At 40.0% G+C, this 26,818-nt stretch overlaps 4 protein-coding genes across 7 annotated transcripts in view; 3 read left to right on the top strand and 1 right to left on the bottom strand.

Moving 5' to 3' along the window:
• LOC133555938 (ATP-citrate synthase) overlaps nt 1–1,992 on the top strand; it is a 69,774-nt gene extending 67,782 nt beyond the window's left edge. Inside the window, exon 28 of the mRNA XM_061905418.1 lies at nt 56–1,992. Coding sequence (XP_061761402.1) covers nt 56–150 — 95 coding nt within the window. The 3' untranslated portion in view covers nt 151–1,992. The remainder of the gene's footprint in view (nt 1–55) is intronic.
• On the top strand, nt 1,187–11,124 carry klhl11 (kelch-like family member 11). Of its 3 annotated transcripts, none has more exons than XM_061905431.1 (3): nt 1,187–1,245; nt 2,572–3,096; nt 8,316–11,124. In XM_061905431.1, the coding sequence occupies exons 1-3, from the start codon at nt 1,187–1,189 to the stop codon at nt 9,898–9,900; spliced, it is 2,169 nt and encodes a 722-aa protein (XP_061761415.1). In that variant the 3' UTR covers nt 9,901–11,124. The 3 variants fall into 3 exon arrangements, with proteins under 3 accessions (XP_061761415.1, XP_061761414.1, XP_061761413.1); XM_061905430.1 differs by lacking the exon at nt 1,187–1,245 and adding an exon at nt 2,078–2,208 and having other exon boundaries at nt 2,427–3,096; XM_061905429.1 differs by lacking the exon at nt 1,187–1,245 and adding an exon at nt 2,092–2,208.
• Nucleotides 11,125–12,852: 1,728 nt separating this feature from the next.
• LOC133555945 (cytosolic 5'-nucleotidase 3-like) lies at nt 12,853–25,230 on the top strand. The gene is made up of 10 exons (XM_061905438.1): nt 12,853–13,136; nt 13,269–13,425; nt 15,261–15,359; nt 17,423–17,492; nt 17,578–17,624; nt 18,486–18,571; nt 18,655–18,744; nt 21,907–22,069; nt 22,150–22,350; nt 24,716–25,230. The coding sequence occupies exons 2-10, from the start codon at nt 13,423–13,425 to the stop codon at nt 24,824–24,826; spliced, it is 870 nt and encodes a 289-aa protein (XP_061761422.1). The 5' UTR covers nt 12,853–13,136; nt 13,269–13,422; the 3' UTR covers nt 24,827–25,230.
• The window catches only part of fkbp10a (FKBP prolyl isomerase 10a), a 25,305-nt gene continuing 23,715 nt past the window's right edge, over nt 25,229–26,818 (bottom strand). For both annotated transcript variants that reach the window (XM_061905433.1, XM_061905432.1), the window contains exon 10: nt 25,229–25,754. In XM_061905433.1, coding sequence (XP_061761417.1) covers nt 25,575–25,754 — 180 coding nt within the window. In that variant the 3' untranslated portion in view covers nt 25,229–25,574. The remainder of the gene's footprint in view (nt 25,755–26,818) is intronic.

The raw sequence follows: 26,818 nt of genomic DNA, 5'->3' as shown, positions 1-26,818 counted from the left end.
CTGTACTTCTACAATATGGCAAAATTGTGTTTACTGATCATCCAATTCCTCCCAGGACACTACCTGGACCAGAAGAGGTTGAGGCAGGGTCTGTATCGGCACCCTTGGGACGACATCTCCTACGTGCTCCCAGAACACATGTCCATGTAGGACTGTGTTGACTGAAGCTTTGGCATTGCATCAATATGTTACTATTACTGTCACTGTATTGCTTGAAAGAGGTATGATTTTTATTTTTGGAAATCAAAGACTAGTGAAAACATGTGGTACTGTGAACATCTTGTCAGACAAAATTAGGCTCTGGTTTGTATTTCAGAGCATTCCATTGTTGTGCAGCTCTCTTCATTGTGCCATTTTCTCTCCATCAGTAGTTTGTTAGACGGGGTGACCTGTGTAGTGCAATAATATGAACACTCACTGTAGATTATAGCTTTATTTATGCGTAGGTGTCCTTGTCTGTATTGTCTTGTCTGGGCACGGTGTGGCAAATAAGATGGATGAAAAATGGACTAATTATTTATGGTCTCAAATGATCACACCGAAGACTCACTACCAAAATAATATGAAAATACTACAACCAACGTTCCCTCTAAGGTGCACGCCTGTGCAATTGCACACCGCTCACGAGTCCTCTGCCCACGGCATATCTATGCCGCATTTTCAAAGTAACTGACGACAAGAGGCCACAACAGAGACAACAGTTTTCGTTATCACTGTTCAATTATTGTAACATCTATCGAGACGCTTCGAGAAGGACATGAATTCCATCGATCACTTTATTGAGCAAAACTCTTTATAAACACATGACTAAAAACATTGCTGAACAATTTCTATCTAGCAAAGCTGGTCATTTTCTGCTGTACAAAGCAGACCAAAACCAAGTTTGTCATCTGTCATGTCAACAGCAGCCACTCGCTCTTTCTCACTTGTACCAACACATGCACATATGGCACTAAGCCAGTGATGCGTTTACAGCCACACAAAAAGTCGGACATTTCCGATACCGCACATTGTGTAATTCCAGATCGTTACACTATGAGTTACCAATAAAATGTGTGCTCATTCTACTGTCATTTATTAAGAATCTTAATTTATAAATATTAATCATGAAATGCTGTTATTATATTGAAGAAATACTAATAAAAATATATACATTTTACAAACGGAAAGTTATAGAAATGTACACATGATCCAGTGCTTACATCTCATTGTGCAACATGTGAATGTTTTAATGGGAACTAAGGGGTACACATTATTTCCAAAGCAGGAACTCGACCCAGACACACAATACTAGTAAACAGCTCATTGAAAAACAATATTTGTTATTCTTGTCATTGTAAGTGGGCAAAAAACACTTGTTAATTACATTAGAAAATTATCGCATAGACTTGACTGCTGTCATTTGATTAGAATAATAAGAAATGTAACTTATTTAGTCAGGTTTGGGACAGGTGTGCTACAGGTGTGGCCTCAATGTGCACGTCTGATGTTGATCACATCTGCTCCACTAAATGCTCAAGGAGTTTTTGCGTTTGCTCACACACATGAAAAATTATAGGGAACATTGACTACAACGGTAGTTACTACAGTATCGCTAATTGGTTTTAATTTCGGTACAATAACGGTTGGTTATGGTTACTGATGAACGGTGGTAGATTATCTGTACTACAGACAGTAATAATTCAAATGTGAAATGGTACACTACAATGTATTTGGAATATTTAATCATGTGGGTAGTGTAATCAATTTATATGTGTACTGACTGAAGTGGTTGTCAACATCAATATGTCTACTGTGTAACAGTAAATAACGGTTTTCTCTTCAATTGTACCCAAAATACAACAACTGTTTCTGACGTCACAGACAATAAAGCAAATAAGACGTTTAGTGTCGCGATTGTGTCCGTCCAAAGCTACACAAAACATGAATAAGTCACAATGTACTATTGTATTTTAATGTACGTCTAACATTAAAAATCGCTGAATAAATGAACTCTTCTTTCTTTCTTTCAACTCCACGTAAACAAAAATGTTATCAGGTCCCCGTCGGACGGAGGCGGAAGTCATTTGCTGACGTCACAGTTGTTAACGCCTTTCCGTTGCTGCGCATGCGCCGTTCTGTCAGCGCCGACCGAGGCGAATCGGGTTTTGTTTTGGTCGGTGATTTCCGGTTTTGCTCGTCAAAAATGTCCGAACGCTGACAAAAAATGTAAGTACTAAGAAATAATTATTTTATTTGATCATATTAAATGTGAAGAAGATTTTATTGGGGGGAGAAAATAATTTCCAAGAAAATGGGTTAAAGTCGTCGCAAAAAAAAAAAAAAAAGGTGCGTCATGCAATCCTGTATTGCTGCCATAGAAATGTAAAAGACTTATTTTATATTTATTAATTGTCATATAATCTTCGTTGTCGTTTTTGTCTCAGTTCAAGCGAGTTAGTAGCCGAGCATTAACTTCCGGAAATGGAGGATCGAGTGCTAAAGGCGCTTCAATGTGGCGCTCGGGTTTGACTTCCATACTTCTCATTCCCGCCACCACTTGCCTTCTTTTCCCCCTCTGCTCACCGTCAGCTCGGGCGGCAGAATGGCAGCGGCGGCCCCTAACCCGGAGGACTCCACCCGGAGCAGCAGTAGTAGCAGCAACAGCAGCAGCAGCGGTGGTGGAGGTAGCGGGAGCCCGTGCGGGGTTAGCGGCACCCCGAGCTCTCTCGCGGCGGAAGGCGACGCGGAAGAGGCCGAGGACTTCGCGTCGTCCTCCCACTGCTCAGAGCTCTCAAGGCGGCAGAACGAGCAGAGGAAGCAGGGTATGTTCTGCGACGTGACGCTGATCTTCAGTAGCGGCGCGGCCGCCGGGGCCGTCCAGACGTGCGAGTTCGCGGCCCACAGGTCCGTACTGGCCGCGGCCACCGACTACTTCACGCCGCTGCTCGGAGGACAGTTCTCCGAGTCGCTGTCCGGCCGTGTGGATATGAAGGAGTGGAGCTCCGAGACGGGGCCCGACCCGGAGACGGTGGAGAGTGTCATCCAGTACATGTACACGGGAGAGATACGAGTCAGCACCTGCAACGTGCATGAGGTTCTGGAGCTGGCGGACAGGTGAAATTGTATTTTTTAACCTTCCAACATTGTATAATATTGTTTGTTGATGTCCAAAGTGCCGCCCGGTGCAGTATATGTTTTAAATATTATATAAAATTTAAAAATTGGAGTCAAGGAGCAAACCAGTGTAAAGTAACTTGAAAGAGTTGAAAAACTAGGGCTGTTTTTTAAAGGCCTACTGAAATTAGATTTTCTTATTTAAACGGGGATAGCAGGTCCATTCTGTGTCATACTTGATCATTTCGCTATATTGCCATATTTTTGCTGAAATTATTTAGTATCAATCAATCAATCAATCAATGTTTACTTATATAGCCCTAAATCACTAGTGTCTCAAAGGGCTGCACAAACCACTACGACATCCTTGGTAGGCCCACATAAGGGCAAGGAAAACTCACACTCTGTGGGACATCGGTGACAATGATGACTATGAGAACCTTGGAGAGGAGGAAAGCAATGGATGTCGAGCAGGTCTAAAATGATACTGTGAAAGTTCAATCCATAATGGATCCAACACAGCAGCGAGAGTCCCGTTCACAGCAGAGCCAGCAGGAAACCATCCCAAGCGGAGGCGGATCAGCAGCGCAGAGATGTCCCCAGCCGATACACAGGCAAGCAGTACTATGGCCACCGGATCGGACCGGACCCCCTCCACAAGGGAGAGTGGGATATAGAAGAAAAAGAAAAGAAGCGGCAGATCAACTGGTCTAAAAAGGGAGTCTATTTAAAGGCTAGAGTATACAAATGAGTTTTAAGGTGAGACTTAAATGCTTCTACTGAGGTGGCATCTCGAACTGTTACCGGGAGGGCATTCCGGAGTACTGGAGCCCGAAATGAAAAAGCTCTATAGCCCGCAGACTTTTTTGGGGCTTTGGGAATCACTAATAAGCCGGAGTCCTTTGAACGCAGATTTCTTGCCGGGACATGTGGTACAATACAATCGGCAAGATAGGATGGAGCTAGACGGTGTAGTATTTTATACGTGATTGATTGATTGATACTTTTATTAGTAGTTTGCACAGTACAGTACATATTCCGTACAATTGACCACTAAATGGTAACACCCGAATAAGTTTTTCAACTTGTTTAAGTCGGGGTCCACGTTAATCAATTCATGGTACAAATATATACTATTAGCATAATACAGTCATCACACAAGTTAATCATCATAGTATGTACATTGAATTATTTACATTATTTACAATCCGGGGGGTGGGATGAGGAGCTTTGGTTGATATCAGAACTTCAGTCATCAACAATTGCATCAACAGAGAAATGTGGACATTGAAACAGTGTAGGTCTTATTTAGTAGGATATGTACAGCCAGCAGAGAACATAGTGAGTTCACATAGCATAAGAACAAGTATATACATTAGAAGTACATTTGAGTTGTTTATAATCCGGGGAGATGGGATGTGAATGGAGGAGGGTATTAGTAAAGTGTTGAAGTTGCCTGGAGGTGTTGTTTTAGAGCGGTTTTGAAGGAATATAGAGATGCACTTACTTTTACACCTGTTGGGAGTGCATTCCACATTGATGTGGCATAGAAAGAGAAAGTAAGTAGTAAAACCTTAAAGTCACATCTTAAGTGCACAGGAAGCCAGTGCAGGTGAGCCAGTACAGGCGTAATGTGATCAAACTTTCTTGTAGAGAACATCGACGATAAAGTTCGCAACTTTTGGTCGCTAATAAAAAAGCCTTGCCTTTACCGGAAGTAGCAGACGATGTGCGCGTGACGTCACGAGTTGTAGGGCTCCTCACATTGTTCATAATCATAGCCAGCAGCAGCTAGAGCTATTCGGACCGAGAAAGCGACAATTTCCCCATTAATTTGAGCGAGGATGAAAGATTTGTGAATGAGGAAATTTAGAGTGAAGGACTAGGGGAAAACATTTTTTTTTTAAATGCGATTGCAGGGGGAGCGATTCAGATGTTTTTAGACACATTTACTAGGATCATTCTGGGAAATCCCTTATCTGCCTATTGTGTTACTAGTGTTTTAGTGAGTTAAATAGTACCTGAAAGTCGAAGGGGTGTGGCCACGGGTGTGTTGACGCCAGAGTCTCTAAGGGAAGTCACGAAGCTGCAGCAAGACAGAAGCTCCGCTGATCTCCGGTAAGAGCCGACTTATTACCACAATTTTCTCACCGAAAACTGCCGGTTGACATGTAGTCGGGATCCATGTTCGCTTGACCGCTCTGATCCATAGTAAAGCTTCACCTCCGGGAATTTTAAACAAGGAAACACCGTGAGTTTGTGTGGCTAAAGGCCAAAAGCTTCCCACATCCATCTTTCTACTTTGACTTCTCCATTATTAATTGAACCAATTGCAAAAGATTCAGCTTAACAGATGTCCAGAATACTGCTTGATTATGCGATTAAAGGAGACTACTTATAACTTGGATCGGGCTGGAAAGTAATGTCCGCTACAACCCGAGACGTTTAAAGGTACGCGTCATCATACGAGTCATCATACCGCGACGTTTTCAACACGACACTTAGCGGGAAATTTAAAATTGCAATTTAGTAAACTAAAAAGGCCGTATTGGCATGTGTTGCAATGTTAATATTTCATCATTGATATATAAACTATCAGACTGCGTGGTCGGTAGTAGTGGGTTGCAGTAGGCTTTTAAAGCCCATACCAATATAGATAACCTTCTGGTAGGCAGGTAGCGAAGCAAATTATATTTATATAGCGCTTTTCTCTAGTGACTCAAAGCGCTTTACATAGGGACACTCAATATCTAAGTTACATTTCAACCAGTGTGGGTGGTACTGGGAAAAGGTGGGTAAAGTGTCTTACCAGAGGACACAACGGCAGTGACTAGGACGGCGGAAGCGGGGATCACACTACCAACCAAGCTATGCCGCCCGGTAGGTCTTTATTGTCATTGCACAAGTACAACAAAACTTTGTTTTCAGCAGTAAACCCGTTCAAGATTAGACAAAAAGTGTACAGGGTTACAGAACAGGAACGCTGATGGGTCGCCACGAGGCGCCCCGTGAAATATTTAAAAAAAAAAGGTAAATGCTGGGGAAGTATGAGTAAAAAATACAATCTAGACGGCTATTGAAAGGGCTCGGTCTGGAGTGAGAAAAAACCTCCATAGCAAAGCACATGTACACATTGCAACATACACCTCGAGACTATCAACAGAGTCGTAGCTAAGCTTGTGGATGGCTACCAAAAGCGCCTTATTGCAGTGAAATTTTCCAAGGAACTTGTAACCAAATATTAACATTGCTGTATGTATACTTTTGACCCAGCAGATATTGTCACATTATCAGTAGACTCATAATAAATTCATAAAAGAACCAAATTTCATGAATGTTTGTTGTGACCAACGAGTATGTGCTCCAATCACTCTATCACAAAAAATAAGAGTTGTAGAAATTATAGGAAACTCAAGACAGCCATGACATTATCTTCTTTACAAGTGTATCTAAACTTTTAATCGCGACTGTATTTGTATGTATGTAGGGCTGGGCGATATGGCCTTTTATTAATATCTAAACATTTTTAGGCCATGTCACGATACATGGTATACATCGCAATATTTTGCTTTAGCCTTTAATGAACACTTGATGCATATAATCACACCAGTATGTTGATTCTATGTCCATCCATCCATTTCCTACTGCTTATTCCCTTCGGGTTGTGGGGGGACAAGTCGCAATGTTGACGACTACTAACTGGCGTGGGCTGGGGGGCCGTAGTTTGGGGACTCCAGCCTTAAAACCTTGTCCAGCTGTTTCCTGACATACAATTCATGTTTAAATAACTTTTACTGTAAATTAAAATCGGTTCCAAATAGGGCTGGGCGATATATTGATATATATGATATATCGCGGGTTTGTCTCTGCGATATAGAAAATGACTATATCGTAATATTCGAGTATACGTTTTCACGCAGTTGCTTTTAGCTGCGGGCATTACACTACAGGCTTTTCTCACTCTTTCCTGTCTCTCCTTCTGGCAGACAAGCAGGCGCACAAACCTACACACATCACAAACTGTCACGTCATACGTCACATACGTATACGCTCTCTCCCAGCAGAGAGGTAGCAGACTGGGCTACGTTAGCTACTAATGTAGCCGTACGAGTGTTAGTACGAGAGAAAGAAGGTGTGGATCTGGTAACAAATGAAGGAAGACTTAATTCCCAATAAAAACAGCAGGGGGTCCATCGTCTGGCGGTGGTTCGGCTTCAAGTGGGAATATGTCGAACAGACAACCGTAATTTGTCAAGTGTGGGGCAAAAGCGTTGCTATAAAAAGTAGCATTACTGCTAATATGTTGCATCACTTGAAAAACACTTTTTTAGCACATAGCACTTTAGAACTAAGCACTTTAGCACACAGTTCTTTATCCATGAGCTCTAGTGCAATGCACACTGGTACTTTTATCTTTATCTCCATACTGTAGATTTTATGCCTACATCAAAGTGCTACCTATGTCTATCATGCTTCATGTTCTGATGTTTAAATGTTAGTTGTCTGGTTGTGGTTGTGTCTGTGCTTGTGTTTTTGTTCTGTTGTTTTTGTGTATGTTAAGAAAGCAATGATGCACTGTGCCCAAGACAAATTTCCCCGCGGGGACAATAACCTTGAACCTTGAAGTCACTCGCTAGAGAATGAAGAGAATTTCATAGCCGTAGTAACCTACTACATAGTGAAGGACGAATACTATTTGGTTTGCTATTATGCAAGTCATTTTTATTTGACACTTAAAATGTCTCTGACAATCTTGCACTTTATGTTTTGGAAATGACTTAAATGTTTGTGCCATTCCTAAAAACTTTAATAAATACACTTTTGGTCAATTGACTTAGTTGTGATTTCCCTCTCTGCATGAAAGTTTAAAAATAGCATATATGAATGCAGTATGAAGAAGAATGTTTTAATGTAGACACATAGAATCATCATACTGCTGTGATTATATGCATCAAGAGTTCATTCAAGGCCAAGGCAAAATATCGTAATATATATCGTATATCACGATATGGCCTAAAAAAATCGAGATATTAAAAAAAGGCCATATCGCCCAGCCCTAGTTCCAAATATTGAATATCGGCTTCTTTGACTACAACTAATTGGTATCAGCCGTAAAAAAACATATCAGTCGAGTTTTACTACAAATGTAAACGCACTCTGTTTCAAAGGAAACCTCTAAAATTGTATTCATTTTCTGATCTTTTATTTGTTTGTTTTAGGTTCCTGCTGGTGCAGCTGAAGGATTTCTGTGGCGAGTTCCTGAAGAAGAAGCTGAGCCTCACCAATTGCGTGGCGGTGCACAGCCTGGCCCACATGTACACTCTGGACCAGCTGGCTCTGCGCGCCGCCGACATGATCCGCCGCAACTTCTACAAGGTGATCCAGGACGAGGAGTTCTACACGCTACCTTTCCATCTGGTCCGCAACTGGCTGTCGGACGCCGAGATCACGGTGGACTCTGAGGAGGTGCTCTTCGAGGCGGTGGTCAAGTGGGTGCAGAAGCACCCAGAGGAGCGCGGCGGCTACTTTGAGGAGCTCTTCCGTCTGCTGAGGCTGCCTCAGATCAAGCCCACCTACCTGACCAGGGTGGTGAAGAACGAGCGACTCGTGGCCGCCAACGAGGCGTGCCAGCGCCTGGTGTCAGAGGCGGTGGAGGGCCACGCCATCCGCTTCGAGAACCTCAAGTCGGCCGATATGGAGTTCTGGTCGTCCCACATGGCGTCCTTTCAGCCCCGCTTTGGCCAGAATATGGACGTCGTCATGGTGGTGGGGGGTGTATCCGAGGGAGGGGACTACCTGAGCGAGTGCGTGGGCTACTTCATCTACGAGGATCGCTGGGTCAACCTGCCGCACATCCACAACCACCTGGACGGCCACGCCATTGCCACCACGGAGTCCCACGTCTACGTGGCCGGGTCCATGGAACCGGGCTTCGCCAAGACGGTAGAGCGTTACAACCCAAACCGCAACACCTGGGAGCAGGTTAGCAACCTGACCACGCGCAAGCACTCGTTCGGCCTCACCTGCATCAAGGACATCTTGTACAGCATCGGCGGCCACGGAAACTTCAGCCCGGGCTTTAAGGATGTCAGCATCTACGAGCCTGAGCAGGACAAGTGGCACAACCTAGAATCGGCCCCCAAAATCCTGCGGGACGTGAAGGCGGTGAGCGTGGAGGACCGCTACGTGTACGTCACGGCGCGTACACCCGTAGACACGGACAAAGACGACGGGCTGAAGACGGTGACCACCCGCTACGACACGGACAGCCAACAATGGCAGGATGTGGACTCGCTGCCCCTCATCGATAACTACTGCGTCTTCCAGATGGCCGTGGTCTCCACCAACTTCTACCACACCGCCTCCTGCTGCCCCAAGAGCTACGGCTTGCGGGACGAGGTCGCCCGGCAGAAGATCAGCGCGCGCATCTCTGACGAGATCCTAGAGAGCCTGCCGCCGGAGGTGACCAGCATCGAAGGCGCGGCCATCTGCCATTTTGACGAGGACGTCTTCATCATCGGCGGCTGGAAGAACAGCGACGACGTGGACAAGCAGTACCGCAAGGAGGCGTACCGCTACTGCGCCGAGAGGAAGCGCTGGATGCTGCTGCCGCCCATGCCGCAGCCGCGCTGCCGGGCCACCGCCTGCCACGTACGCATCCCCTACCGCTTCCTGTACGGCTGCCAGCGCTACCCCATGCCCCAGAACCTGGCGCGCCAGCGGGACCGCATGCAGCAGATGCAGCAGCTGCACCGGCGCACGCTCACCCTGCGGCGGCAGCTTCAGTCGCAGATCGAGTGCTGAGCCCGGACCTCGTCCTTGTCCGTCTACTCCCTTGATGGACTTGTTTCACCACCCAGCGTTACACTTAAAAGCTCTTTTTGTTGTCTTACATTCCAAATGAGGAAGTGACATTTCTCTTGTCGACCAATCAACGGACAGCACCTTACAGTAGCGCAGCTGCTGAAAAGTCGGAATGTACCGGTCGGATATTTCGGATTTACAATCGAAATGCCAACAAAAAATAGTGTGCTCAGTGGAAAAGAAACTTTAAAGAAGTTTCTGCTTGCGCTCCCGTCTTGATGCCTGACGCACACATTTTTCCTCACTCAATACTAATTATCTCCATCACCAGCCAGGACCGCACCATCCGTACATACCCAACACGCTGCTGTCTCTTTGTAGTTCTCATCCAACTAAACGCTGTGCCATCGTGCTGTGTCGTGGTGTTGGCGACTCTTTTGCAAGCCATGAAGTGTGTGTATGTATGTGTGTGTGTGTGTGTGTGTGTGGGGGGGGGCGAGAATGGATGTGCAGAATGTAAACATGAGTGAGAGCGCCAACAATGAAACATAAGTCTGTACATAAATGATATAAAGCTGTTTAATATTATTATTGTTATATATTTGACATTCCTCTGTGGTGTATGCCTGGCTCGAGGAAGTGGAAGATCCGACAACGCGCAAATCCCGATGAGGCTCCGTCCCGTTTGTAATCACTGTGACAATCTCGCCGTCACGCAAGCGCGTCAACTCTTCAGTGCCATAACTTCTTGCGACCAAACGGACTCCGTTTGAACCTCCCAGTAAAATAGCTTAGTTTAGGATCCCAGCGCTCCACATTGTGCTTATTGTTTACTTAAAGAGCAGAACGATATATTCTGTTTAAATGTTCAGCTGTCCTGCCGTCATTCCTTTTATTTTGCACTTTGCCAGTCAATTCTTCGCATTTAAAAAAACGAGTGCAAGGTCCAACAGCAACAAAAAAAGCACTTTTAGATCCATAATCTACAATCTATAGTCTTAATGGGGGGTTTATATTGCACCATGTTGTTTCATGTTGAGATTAAATCCATTTGGGGATCAGTTGAGAACAAAATATGGTGAATTAATGTTTTGTTTTTCCCTCTGGTTTTAATTGTTCCTCACTCCCAACTCCCTGGGTGTATGTTTATGTTTAGTGATGCTCATTATGTGCTTTCCTTCCAAAGATAAATAAATAAAGATTATCATCAGCAAAGTTCTGAAATGTGATCTGTTGTTTTTTTTTAAAGCTTGTAAACTTCTTATTAGACAGCTGTTACTGCACATACACGACTAGACGACTTGTGGATTGGCTGGATCATACTTCGAGATGTTCACCATCCATCCATCCATTTCCTACCGCTTATTCCCTTTTGGGGCCGCGGGGGGCGCTGGCGCCTATCTCAGCTACAATCGGGCGGAAGGCGGGGTACACCCTGGACAAGTCGCCACCTCATCGCAGGGCCAACACAGATAGACAACATTCACACTCACATTCTTGCGGCAATTACTGTGCCATATACATATAACTTATGTAGATGAATTCATACTTTTGACAGAAACTACATCACATAACTGTTCCAAAGAGATACCGTATTTCCTTGACTTGCCTTGGGGTATATGGTATGCGCCTGCCTTAAAATACTGCCGGGTCAAACTCGCTTCGCGAAATAATTACCGCATGCTTAGTATTACTGCCGGGTCAAACTTGTGACGTCACGAGTGACACTTCCCCTGTCATCATTTTCAAAATGGAGGAGGCTGATTTCAATACCGGTAATTTGAAATCGCAAAAATGGAAGAAGATTAAGAGCTATTCAGTAGGATTTGAGGTCCAAGCTATTGAATATGCTCAAAAGAACAGTAAGCTATGTTTTATTGATATACCGTAGCTGTGTGTGTCAAATATGAGTCATTAAATGACTTCCGCCTCCTGGTGGTAGAGGGCGCTAGTGATCCTTCTTGCGACTACTCGGCTGCAGAAGAAGTGACAATGAGTGACGTGATATGTGCTGGGACGGATATGACGCGGGGATTGCACGATGGACCTTTTAGGATGTAACACTCCCATGCTGGCTATGTAAACAACCGGGCTGAAATAAAGCATGTTCCAGTCCTAAATACCCAGTGTATTATTCATACAATAACACTTCATGGTGGCAGCGGTGGGATAAAGAGATCACCCAAGTAGCAGAACGGTAGGGGGAGTTGTCCGAGGGTAATTCCGTCGTTGCCCGCACTTGAGGAGCCGAGCTAACTGACAGCAGTTTTCTAAACTGGACTTTCAATCGAAGCAGGAGGTAATAAAGGAAAATCTCCATCGAGACAGACAGACTTTTAAAACTGAAGAAAGATAAAAAATACTTCTTTAAACAAGTTATCGATGCTTTTGATCAGAAGGAGCTGGCATGGACTTCATTTATAAGTAAAGGTAAGACCATAATAAAGTTTTTGTGTGCTTTTCATGATGGTATCCTTACATCACACTCAAATTTTTACTGCATGCCTTTGGTAAGTGCCAGAGTTAGAAGAGGTTTTAAAATAATTAGCGCATGCTTACTTTTACCACATGCCTTTGGTAAGCACAGGAGTGAGAAGAGGGTTTTAAATTAATTGGCGCCCTGGCGGCAATTCAAGGAAATACGGTAATTTAGTCTTCAATGTCACAATTTAAAGTAAAACACAAATTCCCTTCCACGATTGCTACTATAAGTGTTTATGTTTATCTTATGCCCGAGTGCAGCTGGGATAGGCTCCAGCACCCCCCGCGACCATGAAAGGGACAAGCGGTAGAAAATGGATGGATTGCTATGTGTTTATCTTCTGCTCGGGTGCTGCTGGGATATTTTCTGTTAGTAGAGTTGGACCGGATGTGGGGCGCAGCGCTTTTATTGTGGAGCCGGAAGTGTAGGATTGGTTTAAGAAGGGGTGTCTCGAATTTCTGCCTAACGAGTTTTCTTTCTGTAAACGAGCGACTTCTTCGTGACACACATTACTGTCACATTGATTTATTACTGGTTGACCGGGAAGTCTTGACTGCCGTACGATGGCAGCCACGCTGACTAAGCCGAAACAGTCGCGTTGGGCAGTGGGCTCAGTGGATGTTTGTGCCTTGGCGGGCTGGGCGGAACCTTTGTATATTAGTTGCTCGTCGGAGAGGAGCACACGTTTGTCATCGACCCGACCCTCTGGTTAGGCAAAATAGCCGTGCTGCTTTCACTGTCAACTCGCGGCCTCGTAAGTATGAACATCTGTTGAATACATAACTGATACTTGAGTATTATCAGAATCTTCTTATTGATAACAAATACCTGGTCATATTTCTTTATGTGTAATCTGTAACATTGCAATGTGTTATGTTCCCAATAGGTGAAGATTGAATGAGCTTCCAATGTCCCTACACTTTTAAATAACGCCTGAAGGCAGCCAAGCAGTTCCTGACAGCTGAACTGTCGAGGACAACCGATGACAACCTTTTTTGACGAAATAAACCGTGTTGGTCGTCTACACACATTTTGTGGAAATGGTAAATTGTGTGTGAATTGTTTTATGAGGTGAACGTTCGATTTAGTTAAGTGAATGCGATGCAAGGATTTGAACTTACTGGCTAACAAGTTAGCTTGCTAGTTAGCGTGTTAACCAAACCTATCTAGCTAGCTCCAGCTAACACTTTAACGTCACGTTGTTGTTCTATTTTAGGTTGTTGTCGAAAGGCTAGTTGTTTTTTGGATTTGTTTAAATATTTATGTATAATTCATATATATATGTGTGTGTGTGTGTGTGTGCGTATATATATATATATATATATATATATATACATGTGAGTGTGTATGTATATATATATATATATATATGTATGTGTGGTTTTTTATATATATATATATATATATATATATATATATATATATATATATATACATACATATATATGTCTTGATTGGATTATCCAGAGAATAGTGCTCGATACCGTGGTAGAGCGCAATATGTAGGTGTGGGAAAAAATCACAAGACTACTTCATCTGATGAAGTAGTCTTGTGATTTTTTCCCACACCTACATATATACATATATATGTGTGTGAGTATATATATATATATGTATATATATATATATATATATATATATATATATATATATATATATATATATATATATATGTGTTTGTATATATATAGAAATGTATGTATGTATGCATGTATGTACATATATTTATATATATATATGTATGTATGTATGTACATATATATGTATGTACATATATATATATGTATGTATGTATGTACATATATATGTATGTAAATGTGTGTATATATGTATTTATGTATGTATATATATATATATATATGCGTGTATGTATGTATGTATATATATATATATGCGTGTATGTATGTACATATATATGTATGTATGTAAATCAATCAATCAATCAATCAATGTTTATTTATATAGCCCCAAATCACAAATGTCTCAAAGGACTGCACAAATCATTACGACTACAACATCCTCGGAAGAACCCACAAAAGGGCAAGGAAAACTCACACCCAGTGGGCAGGGAGAATTCACATACAGTGGGACGCCAGTGACAATACTGACTATGAGAAACCTTGGAGAGGACCTCAGATGTGGGCAACCCCCCCCCCTCTAGGGGACCGAAAGCAATGGATGTCGAGCGGGTCTAACATGATACTGTGAAAGTTCAATCCATAGTGGCTCCAAGACAGCAGTGAGAGTCCCGTCCACAGTAAACCATCTCAAGCGGATCAGCAGCGTAGAGATGTCCCCAACCGATACAGGCGAGCGGTCCATCCTGGGTCCCGACGAGCGGTCCATCCTGGGTCTCGACTCTGGACAGTCAGTACTTCATCCATGGTCATCGGACCGGACCCCCTCCACAAGGGAGGGGGGGACATAGGAGAAAGAAAAGAAGCGGCAGATCAACTGGTCTAAAAAGGAGGTGTATTTAAAGGCTAGAGTATACAGATGAGTTTTAAGATGAGACTTAAATGCTTCTATATGTGTGTATATACATGTATGTACATATATGTGTGTGTATATATATGTATACATATAAATTTGTATATATGCATACCTATATATTTGTATGTATTTATATATATGTATGTGTGTGTGTGTGTATATATATATATATATGTGTATATATGTATGTACATATATATATATATATATATATATATATATATATATATATATATATATATATATATATATATATATATACGCACGCACGCACACACACATAGTAAGCCTTTATATGTCCCGAGGGAATGTTAATGTTGCACCCAGTTTTTGACAAATTAGCAAACTAAGTCTTTAAAGTTAAATAATTGACTTTTCACTACAGATTTCCGAGCTGTCCAACCCCTCAGTGTTGATGAGGGACCCTCAGAAAGTTGAGGAGACTCTCCAGTCCATGCTGAAGGCTGGATCCAACACATTACAGGTCAGCAGCATTCACTGGGCATTACATTAGGTACACCTGTCTGTCCATCTAATGAAGTTAGATGCAAAACCTCTGCTTTCGTCAATGTAATAAAGTCATTTTTATTTAGACTCTTAGAGAGGTATTATTTAAACTTTATTATTGTGGGTGTGGTTTGTAACCATATGTATGTAAAGATGGTACCTCAAATGTAATTATTAATATAGCCCAAATGGTCATTATAAAACCGAATTCTACGCAAACCAAATGACATTTTCCCAAAGAGAAATTATGTGCACTCAAAACACGAAGAGCCAACTCGCTCTGGCCGGCAAAGCAACCTGGGTGATGGGGAGAGTGAGGAGTAAGTGTAGGCTGTCATGCTGATTATGCAGCTTGTTAAAAGGGAATTGCACATTTTTTGCTATTCTATTAGTCACAATTCTCATGTAAGACAAGAACATATGTTTTTCTTTTAAAGAGCAAAAGTCTGTTTACAATGGAGCCCAAAAAGCACTCTTAAAAAAACACAAAAGCGTCAATTATTTTATATACACACTGTAGGTATATGTGTAATGTAGTAACAGTCACATTCTTAATAACATGTAACATTTACATATTTTGCTCATTTTAAGCATACGGTGGCGGAAACATTTCACTAAAAAAACACTTTTCCCTTCATCAACAATACTACCACTAATCATGGCAGAATTCATGATAGAAAACAAAGACTACTTTGGGACAACTGATGATTCAGAACCTTATATTTTTTGCCTGAATATAAGGAGGATGATCTACAAGTTTTAGAAACTGTGTGCTAAATAGATCCAGGATCAGTGAAACACTAAGCATCATGTGGCACTATTACTAAATGCTAAACGAAAAATACAAATTACGAATTAAATAATCACTTACTGTACAATGTCTGTTCTCACTGGGATGCCGACTGGTTGGATGTTCATATTTTTTCGTTTAGATGAAAAATTAATTATAGTCCGCAAGAAGGGTAAAAAAAAAAAAAAAAAAAGGGTGGCAGCGAACAAGCGTTTTTTTAATGTTTTTGTCGCCATCTCCCGGTTAAAGTTGAATGCCAAAGTTGACCAACTTCTCAGGTTATGGCCACCACCTTTAACTATTCAATTTAGTCCATCTTAGAGCGCTGACCAGGGATGATTGTAACACTCAACGACATAGGACTCAATTTATTCAAATGGTTGTCTCAATTAGAGGCACACATGCATGGAACACACTAGCAGTTCATGTTAAGAACCGTGTCAACTATTCAACTTTCAAAAAAACAGTAAAACATTGGTTAAAGACATACAAGTCTTGTACTCATGTGTAATGTGCATGCTCCGCTGTTCATTTTATGTTGATAGTTTTACTGTCATTGTTTACTGCAAGTCTTATTTTAATGTAGGTACTGTATGATATTGTCTGTAAATGTTTGTTTTTATGGTGCCTGCCTTAGGACAATGTATCTATTGTAGCTAATTTTGGCATATTTACCGTGATGCTTTGCTCATATGTTAATCAATATGCATTGTCCAATCAAATAAAGCTATTCAGGTGAGAGGCATGATTTATAATCTAGAATTAACTTTCACCAGCTCAGAGGCGATGCAGCAGCTCACCGGCTAAATATGTCAGTATAGCAGCATAAACTATTTATGGCGCCGCTGAAAATAGTTTGTCTGCGTCAGCGCTTATAATTACAATATCGCTAATACTTTGTTAATATTTAAGTCACAAGAAGTAAAATAAGTATTGGTGGTGGTTTTCACATGTTTTTTTAGATAATTAGATTATTGGGCAGAATAGTGTACTCCCATTAGCTGTATTGTTAGCCATTTCATACTTGCCATATTTTTCACCTTAGAATGCATGAAAAAAAGAAAAACGTGTTCTTGTCATACATAGAGAAATACGTATAGTTCCCCTTTAAGTAAAATAAAAGTTAAAAGAAAAAATAGATTGCATGTTAGTGACATCTTATGAATTATATATCCAGCTTTCATGAGATGTGATGCACTCATGTTGTCGCTCTTGTCTTTGATTTGTTTTATTTCTGTATTTGATGACAGGTTATTTCAGACTTTGACATGACCTTAACAAGATTTGCATACAAGGGTAAAAGGTGTCCCACCTGTCATAGTAAGTGCATTTGTAAAATATGTATTGAAAATTTTTATGGTTCCTTTAAAAATGTTAATGTGTTTTGTTCACTTTGTATGCGCAGATATTCTCGACAACAGCGAACTCATTTCACAAGAATGCAAAGAAAAGGTAGGAAGACTTAAAAAAATCAAATAAATGTAGTTTGAATAATGGAATATTACAAAATAGTACAAACCCCGTTTCCATATGAGTTGGGAAATTGTGTTAGATGTAAATATAAACGGAATACAATGATTTGCAAATCATTTTCAACCCATATTCAGTTTAATATGCTACAAAGACAACATATTTGATGTTCAAACTGATAAAAAAATTTTTTTGCACATAATCATTAACTTTAAAATTTGATGCCAGCAACACGTGACAAAGAAGTTGGGAAAGGTGGCAATAAATACTGACAAAGTTGAGGAATGCTCATCAAACACTTTTATGGAACATCCCACAGGTGTGCAGGCTAATTGGGAACAGTTGGGTGCCATGATTGGGTATAAAAGCAGCTTCCATGAAATGCTAAGTAATTCACAAGAAAGAATGGGGTGAGGGTCACCACTTTGTAAGCAAATTGTCGAAGAATTTTAGAACATTTCTCAACGAGCTATTGCAAGGAATTTAGGGATTTTACCATCTACAGTCTGTAAAATCATCAAAAAGTTCAGAGAATCTGGAGAAATCACTGCACGTAAGCGATGATATTACGCACTTTTGATCCCTCAGGCGGTACTGCATCAAAAACCGAAATCAGTGTGTAAAGGATATCACCACATGGGCTCAGGAACATGAGCCATGCAGCATATTCAATTGAATATGGGTTGAAAATGATTTGCACATCATTGTATTCCGTTTATATTTACATCTAACACAATTTCCCAACTCATATGGAAACGGGGTTTGTACATTGAATACCAAGATGTACTACGAATGTAATCTGACATCTACTAAGTTTCATGACAAACATGTTTCTCCTGTCAGTTAAAGGAGTTGTTGAACACATACTATCCCATCGAGATCGACTCTTTGCGATCAATAGATGAGAAGTTGCCGCTCATGGTGGAGTGGTGAGTTGCTCACTTATCTGCCGCCTTATACAAGCATTTCCTCCTCAGCGGGAGCTCAGGTAATCGTAGTGTTTGACAACCAGGTGGACCAAAGCTCACGAGCTGCTAGTGCAGCAGAAGATCAGGAAGGAGCTGCTGGCTGTGGTGGTGAGAAAATCTGACGCCATGCTCAGGTCAGCAAGTAGCTTCTTTCTTACTTTACAATAATGAGCCGTCATGATTACTTATGTACATTATATTATATATAATCTTTATATTATTTCTGTATTCATTAATTTTATTTTGTAGTACATTTTAATTTATTTATTTATATATTTATTTTTTTATTGTTTGTATTTATAATTTATGATGTAATGTGTTTTTTATTAAAAACGTCACACATTGAAAACAAATCTTTAATATTAATCTATAATATTGCTGAATTATATTCCTTCATCGTTTGAGCACTGGGGATTTAGTTTGCATTAAATTATAATATTAAAAAATGCATTATTGTACAGTATTATATTTTTACCAAATGTATATATTTTTTAATTGTTATTATATCGTAATCAGGGCTGTCTAAGGCCCCGTTTATATTGCACATCAAATCAGATTTTTTTGCCCTCAAATGACATAGATCAGATTTTTTTGTGTGAGTCTAAACGCTCCAAAGTGCTTCAAATATGATCTTTTCGCATCAGATTGAGGCCACATCAGGAGGTAGTCTAAATCTTATTGGAATATGATCTTTTCAAATGTGACTTAAGTCTAAACGGAAAAGCGACCTAAATTGCGACCCAAATGCGATTTTATTGTCCGCTTTGGGCGAGCTACGTCATTTGTGTGCGCGGGGAAAGACACAGCCTGCCTGCGGAAGTGAATATGTCATCACTACTAAGGTTTCAGTGAGCAAAGTCTTTTTTTTTTTGGTGCATCGTGAGTCATTATTGTGCCAATAATAAGCTGTATGTACTATACAGATGTATATATTTTGATTCGGAAGAAATAGCAATTGTTTAATGACCGGAATTGACGCTGTGGAATATTTGCTTACATGTTGTGTACACTGCGTAAGTTGTTTACATACGTGAGTTGAAAAATAAGGTTAACTATTATCCACGCTAATGTCCATGCCTTTTCTACTTCACAGCCATATAAAATTAGAACCCCCTCAAATATATTACACTCTACATCCATTCATACATTCTATTACTTTAATTTTGTTTCGCATTAAAAAAAACACACGTTTTATTTCTTGTTCATTTACAGAATCCGGTCAACTTCCTTAGTTTTGATTTTATCAAACTGCGCATTCAAGTGAAGTAGAGGCCACATTGGAACCTGTGGCTGTTTACACCAGAGTCTGATAAAGATGACAGTTTACTTGTAGTGTAAACAGTCAGCTGGAAAACATCATATTTTAAAAAAGGCAGATTTGGGCCACTTTGGCTTGCAGTGTAAACCTAGTCAAAGCAGACAGGTGGTTGGTTGATCACAAAACACAACCTACTAGACCTACAGTAGGGCTGGACAAAAAAATGTAAATGTAATATCGATTTCGATTATGGTTTGTCACAATTATAAAAATATAATAATCTGAAAAAAATGATTAACGGGCATGCAGATTCCATAGCTTGTGATGCTGAAACAGATGAGGAGCGAATGAGTGGAGAAAAGAGCATGTCTACTAGAAGTTTGGGCTCTCACCATGGTTGCTTCTTTTTATTTGACCTAAAATACTGGTCAAAATTGTCCAAAGATGTATTGCACCAACAAAAATGTGAGGATTTTTTACATTTAAATAACACCCATTTTATTTTACACAAAAAGCATACACTCAATGGTGGGAAAAAAGTATAAAAGGTAAAAACAGAATTAAAAACAATTAAAACGAAAAAAACTGATTTGTATTGTTGTTTATATTGCTATTTTTTAACTTCATTGTTAATACTATTATTATTTCATTTGTTGAGGTTTATTCATTATTAGTTTATATGTGATTTTAATTTATATTTAAAGTTAGGTTATGGTGGTACAATAAATAGTCATGTTTTGAAATTAATTGTGTAATTAATCGTAACTACAAGATTACTAAAAATATTCCTGATTTATATTTTAGCCATACTTTTTCGAGCCCTAATCTAAATCATAGACCTCAACCCCATAAAAAATCTGTGGAGGGAGTTCAAAGTCTGTGTTGCTCGGCGACAAAGATCTGCATGGAGGAATGGGCCAAAATACCAGCTACTGTGTGTGCAAACCTGGTAAAGACCTATAGTAATCGTTTGACCTCTGTTATTGCCAAAAAAGCTTATATTACAAAGTATTGAGTTGAAATTTTGTTATTGACCAAATACTTATTTTCCACCATAATTTACAAATAAAGTCTTTATAATTCCTTCAATGTGAATTCCTGGATTTTTTTTTCCACTTTCTATCTCTCACAGTTGGAGTGTACCTATGATGAAAATTACAGACCTCTGTCATCATTTTAAGTGGGAGAACTTGCACAATCGGTGGCTGACTAAATACTTTTTTGCCCCACTGTGTATGTGTGTGTGTGTATATATATTATATGTATATATGTATGTGTGTGTGTGTATATATATGTGTGTGTATATATATACATATATGTGTGTGTATATATACATAAATGTGTATACATTTATATGTATACATGTATATACATACGTGTATATATATGTGTGTGTATATATACATATGTGTGTGTATATATACATATATGTGTATACATTTATATGTATACATATATATATACATATGTGTATATATATACATATATGTATATGTATACATACGTATATTTGTGAGTATATATACATAAATATGTATATGTATACATATATTTGTGAGTATATATACATAAATATGTATATGTATATATACATATAGTATATATATATGTATGTATATATGCATGTATATATGTATATATGCATTTATATATGCATGTGTATATATGTCTATATGCATTTATATATATATATGTATATGTATGTATGTGTATATATATGTATGTATGCATACATGTTTGTAAAAATCTGAGATAATGCAGTACGGGATATGTCAGCTGCCAAAGTTATGTTCAGTATATAATAATGAAGTATTTACTCGTTATATATTCTAAAGGTATTATATGTATAAATAACCAATTTGTAATTGAATCAGGAGGTGCCAACAGCGTTCCACCTGTATCAATAAGCATGTTTACCATAAAAACCCACTGCAGCAAGTTGTGGCCGCAAACCCGTCCAGAAATATTGGCGCCCCTGCTGGTTGCCACTGATGCACTTCCACCTGGTGGCCAACATTGCTTTGCATCTGTTTTCCAGAGAAGGCTTCCAGCTGTTCTTCGACCACCTGAATGAGCACAGCATTCCACTGCTCATCTTCTCAGCTGGCATCGGCGACATCCTGGAGGAGGTGATCCGCCAGGCCGGAGTCTTCTACTCCAACGTCAAGGTCTTCTCCAACTACATGGACTTTGACGAGGCTGTGAGTTGAGCACTCAATTTTAACGTGTGGTCCTCCTGAGGGCACCGCCCATTTCTGAACGATGATGTCACACCTGACAGGGTGTGCTGAGGGCCTTCAAGGGGGAGTTGATCCATATCTACAACAAAAGGGAAGGTGCTCTGCTCAACACGGGTCATTTCCAGGAGCTCCGTGCCCGACCCAACGTTCTTCTGCTGGGTGACTCTCTGGGTGACCTGACCATGGCTGACGGCGTGCACAACATCGAGAACGTCCTCAAGATCGGCTTCCTCAACGACAAGGTACCCGCACGCTCAAATCTTTCGCTCAAGTGACCACCACTAGACCACCTTAAACAACATTTTTATTTGGATCCACACAATGACTGAGAAATACTTAAAGGGACGTGCACTTTTTTGGGAATTTTTGTATGTCATTCACAATCCTTCTGTAAAGCAAGAACACATTAGTGCATTCCAACTTGTAAATAAACGCTAGTAAAAGTCAGCCATTACTTGATTTCCCCTACAAAGCGTTCTAAAAAACATTCATCAAGGTTTTATATACACGTAAGCATTTATGTAATGTAGTAACAGGCATATTCCATCCAGCCATCCATTTTCTACCGCTTATTCCCTTTGGGGTCGCGAAAGGCACTGGTGCCTATCTCGGCTACAATCGGGCGGAAGGCGGAGTACACCCTGGACAAGTTGCTACCTCATCACAGGGCCAACACAGATAGACAGACAACATTCACACACTAGGGCCAATTTTAGTGTTGCCAATCAACCTATCCCCAGGCAGATTCATTATATGTAATATTTACTTGTATTGCTCATTTTAAGCATACAGAAAATAATAGTTTTATTGTCATTATTAAAGTGAACAGGTTCAAAGAACAACGAAATTGGAGCAGATCCCCTAAGGTGTATACAAAATAATATAGTAATATCAATAGTAAAAAAAGATATATATACATATGTATACATATTTTCACGTTTGATGAAAATAAAGCATATTTTTCTTAGTTACTATGTTTTAAAAACTTCCAAAATTTCAAGCTTCAAAGCAATCATTGAAATAGGCTCATGTTAGACCCGTCTACTGGACTTTGATCTGAGTTTGACGGATGAAATAAATTCATGAAGCGCTGACACACAAGTCCATGAAATAACTAAGCGGTTATTTACTTATCTGCAGAGAGTACCAGGCCTTTTTTTATTTCTAAATGTATGTATTATTTAGTAGTATTACTGTACAATTAATTAAATCCCTGGTGTTTACTTTTGCTCTTTTTAGGAAAGAGTTTGGGTTAGATTTCCGACCAGGGCTGCACCTGGTTTAAAAACAGATGTTTATGGGAATAAGCGGTAGAAAATGGATGGATGGGATGGATATGTCAACCTCAGATTGGTTTTCTACCTGTTATATCTTGTTACTATTTGATTAAAACAGTATTCTACAAAGAAATTTACTATTAAAGGCCTACTGAAACCCACTACTACCGACCACGGAGTCTGATAGTTTATATATCACTGATGAAATATTAACATTGTAACACATGCCAATACGTTCGGTTTAGTTTACAAATTTGTAATTTAAAATTTCCCGCGGAGTTTCTTGTTGAAAACGTCGCGGAATGATGACATGGTGCGCGTGACGTCACGGACTGTCAGGAAATGTTAGCGCAGCACCATTTGCAGCTAAAAGTCGTCTCTTTTCATCGCGCAATTAAACAGTATTCTGGACATCTGTGTTGCTGAATCTTTTGCAATTTGTTCAATTAATAATGGAGAAGTCAAAGTAGAAAGATGGAGTTGGGAAGCTTTAGCCACACAAACACACGGTGATTCCTTGTTTAAAAATCCCGTAGGTAAAGCTTTACTATAGATCAGAGCGGTCAAGCGAACATCGATCCCGACCACTTGGCAACTGGCAGGTTTCGGTGAGAAAATTGTGTTAAAAAGTCGCCTCTTACCGGAGATCTGTGGAGTTTGTGCCGTCCTTGTATCTGCCGTGACGTCCCTCAGACACTGGCCTCAAGGCACCCGTGGACACACCCCTCCGACTACCAGGTACTATTAATCTCACTAAAACACTAGTAACACAATAGAAATATAAGGGATTTCCCAGAATTATCCTCGTAAATGTGTCTAAAAACATCTGAATCCGTCACAATGCAATCGCTTTTTTTTTTTTCTAGTCCTTCGCTATCAATATCATCATCCACAAATCTTTCATCCTCGCTTAAATTAATGGGGAAATTGTCGTTTTCTCGGTCCGAATAGCTCTTTCTGCTGGAGGCTCCCATTATAAACAATGTGAGGGCATGAGAAGCCCTCACCCTTGTGACGTCATCGTCTGCAACTTCCGGTAAAGGCAAGGCTTTTTTATCAGCACCAAAAGTTGCGAACTTTATCGTCGATGTACTCAATTAAATCCTTTCAGCAAAAATATGGCAATATCTAGAAATGATCAAGTATGACACATAGAATGGACCTGCTATCCCCGTTTAAATAAGAAAATCTCATTTCAGTAGGCCTTTAATGTACAATTAGTCAAAACTGACTTTTTGAGCCTTTTTTTTTATTTTATAGTATTTTGTTGTTTCTTACTAGTTTGTATTCGGGTGTACCGCTTTTCATGGTTGACTTTGTTCTTATTGAGGTGGAGGAAAGGAAGCAGTCGTATTTGGACTCTTATGACATCGTGTTGGTCAACGACGAGACCCTGGACGTCCCCAATGCTGTGCTGCTCTACCTCACCGGAAACAAGTGAAAGCTGAGTCGCCGTCACGCCTTGTTTTTAAAAGCATGGACACTGAATGATCTCCGCTGCAGGAAGTACTAGACAAAAGTTTAAGTAGGAAATCTTTGTTTGTTTTACTAAAAAAAAAAAAAGCGATGCTGCGTACATGACTACTCAGCAGGACCAAACATATGTACGACATTTTTGCACTCCCATACTGTACTTGCAGCCTCCAACACCATGCCAATATGTTCTAATCCTCCATGTTCTACTGACTAACAAGGTGCTACTAAACGTTCAAGCGCACAATACAAAACTATTTCAGACTTTGTGGCACGTCACATTTGTTTACTGCTTTTTATAGTCAATCACTAAGTGTAATATTTCACTATCTTTGTTCAAACTTTAAAAGAAATAAAAAAGTGTTCACCGTTCTTTTTTAAACTACAAAACTTTATTTGGCTCACAAAATACATATTCTCCGGACACTTAATTAGGTACACACACCTGCACCATTTAATACAAGAGTTGCATCGAGAGGTAATCATTTAATGTTTATTGTGAGAGCTATTTAGCGTCATGAGCTGCCAAAATATCGGGGACAGTTCTCACAAATTAGCATTCAGTAAAACATTTTGATACAACTCTTGTACTTATTACTTTCTGCTATCGTACAGATATTGCATTCAGTTAGTGGCTTTTAGCGATTCTCATCTGACTTAACATCATCACAGCTTGCTGACATTAAAACGCACAACACGTAAAATCAAGTCTTTTTTTACAACTCGTCCCGTTTGGGCTGCTCCTCCGAATGAAGCCTGACTTCGTATGCGATGATCTTGCCGTCTTTGTTAAGGTCCTGACTGTTGAACATGTCCTGAATGATGTCGTCTGCTTGGACTCCCGGTCGAAGGCGACCGTTGCCCTGCTGGACTTGGAGCTTGATGAAGGCTGAAAACTAGAGAGGACAATTAAAGGCTGTTGGCCTTCTTTTAAGACCATTCCCAGCTACAATTATAGTATTTCAAGGAAAGAGGTAAGGAAGACATCTCAGCAACTTTAAAAGGAACTTGTGCAGTACTTGAGCAGTAGCATTTAAAAATTTGAGATTGACCAATATGTTTATTTTAGGGCCGATACTGTTTATTAGTAGTTAAATAAGTCAATAGCCATTTGCAGTGAGTTATTTTAACATGAATATTATACATCAGTAAACAGCTGGACAAAGCTTTGAGTTGTATTTAAATTACTATTTTCCCCTAAGAAACATCAGACCAGTAGTGACATGTTTTATACAGCTTTAATGTTGGGGTTAATTTTAGAGATGGACCGATATTTTTTTTACAGGACCAATACCGATTATTAGTTGTTAAGGAGGCCGATATTTGGAACTGATATTCATTTGCAGTAAAAGTTATTTAAACATGAATAGTATGTCAGCTTGTTTTTTAACATTATTATTTAGGAAGAGTCGGACCAGTAGCGACAATGTTTTACCCGGTGCTAATGCTGTGGTTAATTTAACAGCAAAAAACATCAGGGGATTTCACAAACACCTTTACCTGTCTAAAACGAGCATCAACATTTGCATTTAAAAATATGGTAAATGTCCAGGGAATATTGGTAAAATTATGGGTTGTATCTGCATCACAATAACTTGCTATCAATTTTATATCAGTGTATAGATTTAATACATTGTAAGGTTTCCTCGGGAGAAATACTGAAAAATTGCTAACATTTAAATACAATTTCTATGCTCCTTCAAGCTTATCTTTGAGACATTTTTTCAAGATGACCGACATCATTTCTTCCTGGATGTTACAGAAAGTATGAGAATGTGTGAGCTTCTGCCTGCTCATCTGGGGTCGTATTTATCAAGCTTCTTAGAATTACTCGTAACAAGTCTGCTAAGAGTTGACTTATAAGTAAAGAAATTCTTCTCTGAAAGCTGCACTTAAAAGTTAGTTATCAAGCGTCTTACTCACACTTTCAGCGAAGTGTAGGACTGAATCTTAAGTGTCA

The sequence above is a fragment of the Nerophis ophidion genome, linkage group LG07 (assembly GCF_033978795.1).
Source record: "Nerophis ophidion isolate RoL-2023_Sa linkage group LG07, RoL_Noph_v1.0, whole genome shotgun sequence".
Lineage (NCBI taxonomy): Eukaryota > Metazoa > Chordata > Actinopteri > Syngnathiformes > Syngnathidae > Nerophis > Nerophis ophidion.
This window is presented reverse-complemented; position numbering and strand designations above follow the sequence as displayed.

Coding starts and splice junctions, on each gene's coding strand:
- LOC133555945 (XM_061905438.1), top strand. Junction 18,572..18,654: donor TTGCCGCTCATGGTGGAGTG/GTGAGTTGCTCA, acceptor TTTGACAACCAG/GTGGACCAAAGCTCACGAGC. Junction 22,351..24,715: donor TCGGCTTCCTCAACGACAAG/GTACCCGCACGC, acceptor GTTCTTATTGAG/GTGGAGGAAAGGAAGCAGTC.
- klhl11 (XM_061905431.1), top strand. CDS start 1,187: ATGATCCAGTGCTTACATCTCATTGTGCAACATGTGAATGTTTTAATG. Junction 1,246..2,571: donor GTTTTAATGGGAACTAAGGG/GTACACATTATT, acceptor GCTCACCGTCAG/CTCGGGCGGCAGAATGGCAG. Junction 3,097..8,315: donor GTTCTGGAGCTGGCGGACAG/GTGAAATTGTAT, acceptor TGTTTGTTTTAG/GTTCCTGCTGGTGCAGCTGA.